Genomic DNA, 10,481 nt, shown 5'->3' on the forward strand with positions numbered 1-10,481 from the left:
CACGAAAAAGTATTGAAGTTGTTACCATCCTTGAAAGCCAAGGCCCCGTAAATGGCCAGAAGGTATGAATGCCCTCCCAGACAAATTACTCCGTAAAAACGATCAAACTAATCAGAAAACTACGCAAGACTGGCAGCCACATAAAGAGCAAGCACGACAACCATGGAAAATTACAACTTGAAAGCCAAGTAACGGAGGCCAGTGAAGACGAAATGAAGGTGCTTCCATAGGTAGTGGGGCACGGTTTTTTTAACATGTCAGCATGTCAAAGACTAGAATTTATCATCAGAAATAATATAGAATCTTAGAAATCAGTTGTCCGGCGATTGCGTTGAAGTATTTCAAACACAATTGAACACTACATCTTCTTAATAAAGCCACACAGTTTAACATCATCTTGATTACATCACGGTGGACATAAACAAATATTCAGACGAGAAAAAGAAAAACATGTATAGACTGACATGACTGTTTGGGCCAAACTTTAAAGCTATCTCATGTTGCAAAATATACGATCTTTCCACCTAAACTAGCTATAGCTCAGTTAGTTTTCTTCTCATCTTCCTTTTGTTCAGCTGCATCAGTAGTAGAAGCCTGATCCTCTTCCGCAGCAAAACCAAACTCATTCACCCGTTTCCTATCCACCGGATAGGCCCATCTTTGATATAGATATATCAAAAATATAAGATCTGCAAACCAAATGAGAGAGGTCATATATATAAACCTCTTCTGATGAAATAAAACCAGAAAGTAAATCATCTCATTCAGACGTCAAAATTAAAGGAATGCAAAATTTATACTAGAACTCACCATCACGGAACACAGAAAGTCGATGTAGTGTTGGCATTTTAATTACAAATGCAAAGAGATCATCAATAATCGTATTCAGAAACTTGTAGGTCATCTGCCTCCAAGGTAAATGGGCGACAGACTGCAGCTTATAGTTGATGAACAATTGGGGGCACATCATGATAAAACCTACAGCAAAGAAAATGAAATATAGCTAAATTTCCAAGATCATTATAAAAATGTGAAGAAAACCTACATCGTAATAAAAATGTTCACGTGTCTGGCAATTCTAGAACAAGAAAAATGGTTTAATTCTGAGAGAATGTCTTGCTCAGCATAAGATTATATAACTTAGTTACTTAAAAATTCATTAAAACTCAATGAACTGTCGACAAATAACCCTTTAAACATGATCCAGCAAACTTCTATCCTCCTAAGTTTAAACACAAGTGTCCTTATGGAATTTTTCAAGAAATAGTCTCTTCGGCCCTTGGATAATTTTTGCAAAAAACTTTTCCTTCTTTAGTGATGCATAATTAAAAAAATTGCATACCTCCTCCTAAGTTCCAACACAAGTGTGCTCGTGGAATTTTTCAAGAAATAGTCTCTTTTACCCTTAGATAATTTTTGCAAAAAACTTTTCATTCTTTAGTGATGCATAATTTTAAAAAAAAAATGCAATTTTTTTAATCAATATATAATCAGTGCAATAAATTGAGATATAATCTCATTTGCTACAAAATTTGAATTAAATATCAATAAAAATATAATGATTCTGATTGTCAAATTGCACACACTGACAAAATCCATGATAGTCGAATTCTTTGATCCCCAGTCAAGATTCCTTTTTAGCAAGTCATGTTTACAACCAAGGGATGAACTTCACACACAAGCTAGATACCCCAAAACCCATATTCCATGTGTCTAAAAAGTTCACATCCACGTCTACAAGGATCAGCATTGCATCTTACACATAACAAAGAGAAAGAGAGTGCAGGAAGACAAATAGGAGATGCGATGCTTACCAAACATATAAACGCAGCTTGTAAGGGATGAGAGTATAAAAGAATACCAACTCTTGTGGCGTTCATACTTTAAAGAGTACAGAGAGAAACAGGCAACAAGAAAGAACAGTATATATGAAAGATACTTCATTGCAAGATCATCGTATTCCTTTGTTTTGTTTTTAGCATAAGACTCCCGGTCTCGGAACCTCAGCATTGGTATCTTACCAGACCTGTCAATCTGGACAAGACGATATTATGGATGTATAAACTTGACATAAATGAAACTAGATTGTTGATATATGCCATAATAGTTTAACTAGATGCTGTAAGAAAAAAAGAACTAGGTATCGGAGCAGAATCGCTCAATTTTTCAGAAGTTGCAGGTTTGAAAGTTAAGATAAAACTTCAGTTCCCAATTAAAAGTTTTACCTCAATGTGCATGGCTTTTCCTATTTTCCAGAACTCAATACAACACCCAATGCCAGAACTTGCAAGTATCATCCACGAAGTTTCATTGTCAAGCAGGTAGAGGAAGACAACGAGCTGACAAATAAAGTTCACAATAACGGACTTCGCAGAGAGTCCTTCCATGGACTTATTTTTATTCCAAAACTGAATATCTGCACAGAGAAAAATAAAATTGACACTGTAAAAAGATGTTCGTGGTAAACATGAATTAGTGTTGAAGTCACTACCATTCTTGAAAGCCAAGAAGTCGAACACAGAATGTAGGAGTGAAACCACCATGGTAATGGCCAGAAGGTATGGATTTCCTTCTAGAAAAACTCTCTGTAAAATGATTAAAAGATTTAGTTTTGATGACCACCATGTACTTCAATATTCCAGTTCTGACATTTTTATCTATTTTTTGTTCTTGAAAAAGGCTTTCAAATTTAGTTTTGCTGTTTCATTCGACTAGCTTAAAATAAATCTCGAAAATTTTGAATGTCAAAAAAATTAATATTCACACTTTACATTCCTCCAGCTAAATTTCTATGCATGTCAAGTTCCTTGGAGAAGAAAATTAAAAAATAATAATAATTGCATGTCAAGATGAACATAATGGGTACAAAAAAGAGATGATAGAAATACCTTGAGTTCATCAGCTTCACCTTCAAGCATGCTCCCATAGCTCCGGTGAATTTGGAATGATTGATCAATCTGCTGGAATAGTTGCCACTTTGTCATGCTTATGGGACCCACCTCTAAGTGCAGTGCCAACTCAATCACCGTCTCATTTAAAGGTATTAACTTATCTCTAAGCAACCAAAACTCATTGAAGAATATGGTTGGATAATAGTTTCCTGTGCTGGGCTCAATATTCAGGACTTACAAAATTTAGTCAAGGAATTGATCATAAAGCTTTTGTCAGTTGTCACCCTACTGTGAGATGATAGAATTGGATGACCTACCACTATGTTTACATTGAAAAACTTAAAATATAAAAACTCTTAACAAACAATTTTTGCGCTTGATCTCTTGCTACTCAGTCAGGGCGGACCCAAGATTATTGTTCAGTGGGGGGCGAGACAAAAAATAAGCTAAAACAAATTGTGAAAGCATTTCTTGAATGTTTCAGGTCTGGACGAGGTTGATGGCGCTAGGTGGAGAAGCACTTTGGAATGTCCCTAAATTTTCACTATTGTTTTGTTTCCAAAGACAACATTTTTTCTATGTTCTTTTTGTTTTATATTTTGCCGACCTTTTGTGATTTTGCAAGAACAGAAAAATAAATTGTATTACAACTATATCAATTTTATTCAATCATTTTTAAGGTCTGATGGATTTGACACAAAAAATTAAAAGAGAGAAGGAGCCAAAAACAAAACACAAGAAGAAGAATAAAAAGGGCATTCTGAGAATTGACTTCGGGGACTTCCCACATCCAAAGCAAGAATCATACTGCTAGGCCAAATGCCCAGTGTTTGTCTTAGCTTTTTTCTGAAGGTATTTGAAATTTCAGTGGGGGCGACTACACCCACTCGGCCCTTAATTGGTCCACCCCTGTACTCAGTTCAAGAAGCGCCAACAGAAAAGAAAAATCTTGACATAAGCAGAATGCTAGGAATTGCTAACACGTGGAAATCAAAATTTGGAGCGAACAATCATAAATGGCAATCAACAAAGTAATTAAAACTTGTGAAACAGCTGGGAGATGGGCAAACCATGCATCCAATCAGAATACAGAGGCGTGGAACAAATTTGGAAAACAGAATCATATCATACAAACTTGACTAGGAGGGAATATTATACACAAATAGATATACAGACAAGTATATTTTTTGCATCTTTAAGCATCATACAATTTAATCAATTCAAGGAAATAAATAAAACTAATCGTGAATACATGAGAGAATCATAAATAATCACCAAATAGTTTGAAAGCGAAGAAAGTTATTGCTGCCATAATAACTTTACTCAATATGAACATACTAAGCGTAGAATGTACTTCATGGAAGTGCCAGCCCCACAATTTTGTTTTGTTTTTTATTTTGTTTGTGGGGGTTGGTGGGGGGGGGGGGGGGGGGGGAGAAAAAAGATAAGATTATTTCACTTTTACACGGTAGTCTTCAGCAGACATTTAACCTGCTTTGTGTGAGATGCAACATAGTCCAGACTGTCTAAATCTACTCTATTATCTACAAACCCTAAAACAACTCAGCTTCAGCCTGATATAAGTTTGTCCTCATTCTAGGCTAAGGATCAAAAAGGAGTAGGCAGTTTTGGCAAATATGAAATATCTATTTCCCTTTGGTCCAAAAGAAAAGGTAAATGACCTTGTTGATTCGATGCACCAAATGCTTCTCTTTTCAAGTTACTAACAATTTCCTTCGAAATTTATGCGGTTCACGAATAGATAAATCCAAACTGGAGCTATATATGAACTTTCTAATATAAGATAAAAAAAAAATACTCTCCGGAAAATAGTTAAGTTGGTCAAGAACTGGTGCATCCAATTTTCTCTGTTACAAAGCCTAAAGCTCCGCTAATGAACTAGCCCCTCTATCAGATTGGAAAATATAAAAGTTGTACACATGCAATCAGTGCCATAAAGTCATTCACGGGTAATTTCGAAAGATGTACATCAAAAGTATTTGTTATGGTGCTACTTTAAGCTGTTAGGAAAAAGTCAATGAAACACCAGCAACCGTTCCATAGCAATCAACTTCTTTTTATTACTAAAGCTGAACTCTAAGTCACGGAAGACGTTGAAGATATGTAAATGTATTGAGGTTTGCAGTCAACTACTAATCCAATATATCATTACCAAATTGGTCAATGGCTTCAACATGCAAATTTACTTTCCCAATGCGCAAACCAGAAGCCAAAATACAACAGAGAAGGGGCAGAAAGAATAACAACAGTTAATGAAGTGTAAGAGAAAGTCCATATAAAGATAATAGTGAATGTAAAGTGAAGATGATAGTTCAAGGATACAAGGCACTATATTTGGCGGAACTTGGTTTTGGGAATATCTGCAGAAATACAAAAGAATTGGCACATCAATATAAATGCATTTCATCCACGGAATTCCAGGGAAATACCTCATCAAGATAAAAACCGCAATTCAACGTCCACAGAAAACCCATAACATAAACATCAAGAACTTTTTTGAGTAATAATGCAAGTTATGAAGATACAACACAATCCACAAATACAAAAGACTGAAGTATGTCCTCTACACGAAGTCAAACTGAGAAGCCATTCAGCATTCATCCTCATAAGTGAAAAATGCAACTTTGCAGCACGTTCTTTCATTTGATGTAGTGGCACTTAACGCTACCATTTAACTAGAGATTGAAGGCAGGTTTATGCTACACCAGCTCGTACTGATAGTTTACAGGCATTCACATCCTGCTTTACTACTTCTTTCAATTGTCTTTTACAAGTGGAATAATATACATAATTTGTCTTGCTGCATAACTTGATTGCTTTTTTTGTGCCAGCATCAATCTTTTAGGGTTTTTTTAATTTATTCCATTGATAATCACTTTCGAGCGACACATCCACCTTAATTTGGAAAAGAAAAATGATACTCAAGAGGCATGTTTCCATGAAAGAGAATACTTTATTTCAAGACAATGTACGTATTCTCTTCATAAACTATTCTTTAATAGCCCATTTGACCATGATAGCTAGACTAGTAAGTTGATCATTTCATCCAAAAAAACTTCAAAATTACAAGAACAGCTTGGATACCACCATGAAAAAATCTTGACGGAAATCAACTGTCATGATAAATTTTTCCGAATTCATAATCCAAAAAAAGCCTACTTCTTGCTAGGGTGCAGTAGAAGTAAAATTACAATTGCAATCAACAGTAAAGAATATACGAATTAAAAAAGGATTTTAAGTGTTAATTCATCTTTAAAGGAAAACTTTTATTTAAACAAGAGTGCAAATGGCAACAAGACTACTACTAATACATTGACATTCTTGAAAAGAATTCCAAAAACAATCTTTAAAAAAATTTACCTCGTGAAATCATCAATCAAATTGATTGTAATATTTGGTTTAAAATATGAAATCCATTCAACTGGTCCGCCTTCTCTGTTTTCAACTTGATCGTCGTCAATTACCTAAAGCAAAAGGCTAAATTCTTCAACAAAGCCATAAATTTCTACACACAACAGACAAAACGAACATGTGCAAGAAAATCTTAACATTATTACTGGGTATATTCAAATTAATAACTTCATCTATAACCCAAACTGAAAATTACGAAGCAAGGATGATAACCAAATGGATTAGGAGGTTGAGTAGAAACCAGCAAACAAGCATTACAGTGAGTACCTCAGAGATGCTTTCACCACCAATAGTCTCTTCTGAATTCCCCAACAGGCTCTTCCTTTTGTCGGCTTTTGACTTGGGCAAATACGTTACAACAGCTAAATGCAAAGATAAAGTCTTGTTAGAGTTTAACATTGCAACATTTCCACATTTTAACCAAAGAGAGGGGAAAATGTTAATCGGTTAATTTGATCTTACCGTGGGTCTGCCCAAAGGCAGCGAAAGGCTGGTATTCAGGATCGTTGGGATCAGGTGGGTAACCAGAACGTGCAAAGAAAACATGAGCATAAAGACTCCCATTATGCTTTAAAGCCTGAGAGACAAATCACAAATAACATAGTTTCCCACTTTTGGTAAATAAATCCTTGTATACAACAGCTTTTATTAACAAATAAATCAAATCCATTTCAAGCATTAATAACTTCTAGGGGCATTTGACGGAATAAACGTCCAGAAGTTTGATTATGAGCAGTTGCATGAAGAAAAATTAGTCACTATAATGTGCTCATAATTGATACCTCGGAAGGATAGTACTTCAATGATATAGACCTGGTACTGTCTGGACCCCAAACTGCATAAGGCATATTTATCTCATGCCAAAAAAGCGATCCTTCACTGCCAAAATCATTAAAATGTTCCTTCTCTGAAAGGAATAACCACATATCCTGAAATAAATATAAAAAGATTTCAAGTTGGAAGGCAGATAATGAGTGGAAAATAAAAGAGAGGATCGTTTATCGGCCAAAAAGTGAAGTGATGTGGAATTTGGAAGTTTAAAGCCAAAAGCTTCGGTACAGACAGAATTCTATTCAATTTCTAAGTAAACTATACTCGATCTGACAAACAAGATTCAAGGTTAATATTAGTTAATAGAAGAGGAGGCAGTATGATCGAGGATCAGGTAACCATGAGAGAGGGAATGCATCAAAATTTTCCCTACTAAGAAAATGGCTTTAAAGACACAGTTGTTTGTGTTTATCTTTTATAAATGGACCACGCCAATGTTTTTAGGCATCATTAAACCAGTTCAGGAAGCATATTAAAAAATGCCTAAAAATAGTGTTGTGAGCAAGCATACACACTTAATATCATGTTTTTAAAAATAATCATATGCAACTGCATCATAATTATTAGATGCATTTCAGGTGACTTCAAGAGCAAGTCACTCAGCCAAAACTGACCTAAAAAGTCTCTTGCAAAAGATGAGTTGGACAAATAGCAATTCATCTATTTCCAAATTAACCCATTAGGAGAAATTAGCAACTGAAATTGAAGGAACTTAAAGCAATAACACAGGTCATGGACTTCTAGGAAAGGGTAGAAAAAGGGACATCTGCACAAAAAGAATCTTCCTGTGATAAGAGTAACTGGAAGAGTAGGGGGGGTTGGCCTTACATGAATAAGAGGATCAGGAAACTTTAAAATGGAATTGGGTTTTCACACTAGTGATGGTACCAAGATGCTGCTACCTAACAGATGATTAAAGATTGAAATTCTTGATCTGGAGGTAATGTCAACAATAGAATGCTCACAATTAAAAATATAAAATATATAGGGTCATTGAGAGAATGCACACTGTTCATGATAGTCAAAAGACTAGATTTTAAAGAGTTAAAATGGTGCTGCCTGACTAGTGGGACCTCAATCTAATAATTCAACATGCACCGATCCTTTAAAGTTTAATGAAGCGATGCCATTGGTAAAGACAAATTCTCAAAGTGATTGTTCAAAACACTTGAATTTGAGGAACTTAGAGGAGAGGTGCTCTTTAAAAGATGAATTCTCAACAAAATAATGAAATAACTTGATTTTTGAAATTGTACAGAACTTTGGGTCTTTAGAAATTCTTTTAATTAGATAATAGATAAATCAAATTGTTTGTAGTTTTGAATATATTGATTCATGTGATAAAGTTAAAACTTGCCTAAGTTCAAATGGGTAAAAAGGGCTTGTTTCATAGATTCTGGAGAAGTCGAATGTTAACAACTAAGAAATGTCTATCTAACAGTTCAGTTGGCGGAAACTTTTAAAGTTTTTAATGCTGTGGTTGTTTTATTCAATCTTTCCCACTTGAGCCTATTACTTAGGCTCATGGATCACCTTCCAAGTACCTGCTTGTAGGCGGAGATATCCTTCTTTTTATCATTTCCCAAAAAGTTGACAAACTGGGTGGAAATTGGGATATGGATGGAATATAATGAAATAGAGCCACTTTGAGGTTCCCTCTGAAATCCAAGTAACTAACTTCCCTAAATATCAAAGGGAATGAACATATGATGAAAAGCCCACCCAACTTTTTAAAGAAGATAAATTTTGCAATCAAATTGTTGAAAACACATGAAAGGGGGTCTTAAAAGTGTTATGCTAATAGGAAAAATTTATAACTAAATCATTCATTATTCTTGGATCTTTTACTAAACTGGTAAAAAAGGAAGTTTTAGTCAAATTGGTGGAACAAGATCGAAGTATCCATGGAGACTTGTTTTGTATAGCAAAGTCAGTTAGACTATTCAATAAAAACAGATTTATTGAAGTGTTCATTGGAGGGATTTCTTTGAGGGTGCGAGAGCTATAGTTTGGAAGACATTTAGAGGAGCTGGGTATGATTATAAGGTGATCCTGAAATAGAGATAGTAGGATTTCTGAAACACTTAAAACTTCAAAAACTTTGGCCTGTTGAGAAGTCCTCTTTGTCAAACCACTGTGCACCTTGAAATCACCAAAGTCAAGTCTTTTCAAAGAATTTTGCATCTTCGAGCTATCCCATTTAATTAAGACACTTCCTGAAATAAAGTTCCCTTGAAAAGCTTTATAAAAAATGCTACTTTTCTATTAGACCCCGGTTCACTGAACTCTTCAAAATTGAAACTTCCCAATCAATTGATTAAAAAAATCCTTCTCAAAATACAGAAACTATTAAGTGAATGGCAAAAATAATATCCTATCAACCGTGTTCTTGTGTATCTTTGTGCATACACACAGGTTGCATACAAATAACTTACTGTATATGCACTTGCGTATTTAAACACGAGGAACGAGTCTGTGTACACATATATATACACATGTAGATGAGTATATATGTTAAAACTATATAATATCATAATTTCAGAGAAAGATTGAGAGACAGACCAAAGGTTCTCCCTTGTGGAAGATATTGGAGATCTGATTAGAGGTTTGAGTAGGGGATTTTTTGGATCCGAAGAACTTGGATGCGAAATACCAAAATACTGCCACTCTTATAATTCCCGTTAGCATCTGTCCAACACCCTGCTGCTGCTGCTGCCTTCCTCCTCCTCCTCCTCCCCCACCACCAACACCAACATCACCACCAGGTCCACCACCTTCTATTGCCGGCTGTGCCATCCGTTTTCCTTTTTTCTTTGTTAGGGCAACAATTAGTCGCCAAATGAGCTAATTTGAATCTAACGCCTCGCCACCGCCACAGTTACACGGCTAAGCTGATACTCATGTACTATGTCGATGAGATCAGAGTGAGAGGGATAATATATCTAGCCGAATTGGAGACGGCCACGCAAGTTGCGCAAACTGGAAATATGTTAATTGTGCCAATGATCCTTGAACTCATACATTAAAAACAAGGGATAATTGCAGCAGAATCCCCAAATCTTTACAACACTAGCAGACTTTCCTCAAACATTTGATTTGTTGCAATCGTCACCCCTAACCTTTCCAAACGTTACATTTGGGGCCCTTTTGGATGGTTTTTATCCAAAATTCCGTTTGTTGACCAAAAAACTGATTTTAACCACATTTTAATAGTTTTTAAAAGGGCAAAATGGTAACTTCACATTAAAATCAAAATTTTAAAAAGGGAAAAAATAAAATTGGTTTTCTTCTCCACCCGACCCGACCCGCCACAAATCCATCCCCTTT

At 35.3% G+C, this 10,481-nt stretch overlaps 1 protein-coding gene across 1 annotated transcript; it reads right to left on the reverse strand.

Annotated features, from left to right (window-relative positions):
* Nucleotides 1-279: 279 nt before the first annotated feature.
* Nucleotides 280-10,140, reverse strand: LOC111377870 (cleft lip and palate transmembrane protein 1 homolog). Its single transcript, XM_023001005.1, has 12 exons — nucleotides 9,717-10,140; nucleotides 7,106-7,252; nucleotides 6,786-6,900; nucleotides 6,591-6,685; nucleotides 6,273-6,376; nucleotides 5,235-5,272; nucleotides 2,889-3,124; nucleotides 2,492-2,585; nucleotides 2,226-2,416; nucleotides 1,815-2,034; nucleotides 811-978; nucleotides 280-689 (listed from the first exon to the last, which is right to left on the reverse strand). Exons 1-12 carry the CDS (start codon nucleotides 9,948-9,950, stop codon nucleotides 541-543), a joined length of 1,791 nt encoding a protein of 596 aa, XP_022856773.1. The 5' UTR covers nucleotides 9,951-10,140; the 3' UTR covers nucleotides 280-540.
* Nucleotides 10,141-10,481: the final 341 nt, after the last annotated feature.

The sequence above is a fragment of the Olea europaea genome, unplaced genomic scaffold (assembly GCF_002742605.1).
Source record: "Olea europaea var. sylvestris unplaced genomic scaffold, O_europaea_v1 scaffold1737, whole genome shotgun sequence".
In the NCBI taxonomy this organism is placed as follows: domain Eukaryota; kingdom Viridiplantae; phylum Streptophyta; class Magnoliopsida; order Lamiales; family Oleaceae; genus Olea; species Olea europaea.

Coding starts and splice junctions, on each gene's coding strand:
- LOC111377870 (XM_023001005.1), bottom strand. CDS start 9,950: ATGGCACAGCCGGCAATAGAAGGTGGTGGACCTGGTGGTGATGTTGGT. Junction 3,125..5,234: donor TCCGCCAAATATAGTGCCTT/GTATCCTTGAAC, acceptor AAATTTTGTAAG/TCCTGAATATTGAGCCCAGC. Junction 2,417..2,491: donor CTTCTTGGCTTTCAAGAATG/GTAGTGACTTCA, acceptor TTCTCTGTGCAG/ATATTCAGTTTTGGAATAAA.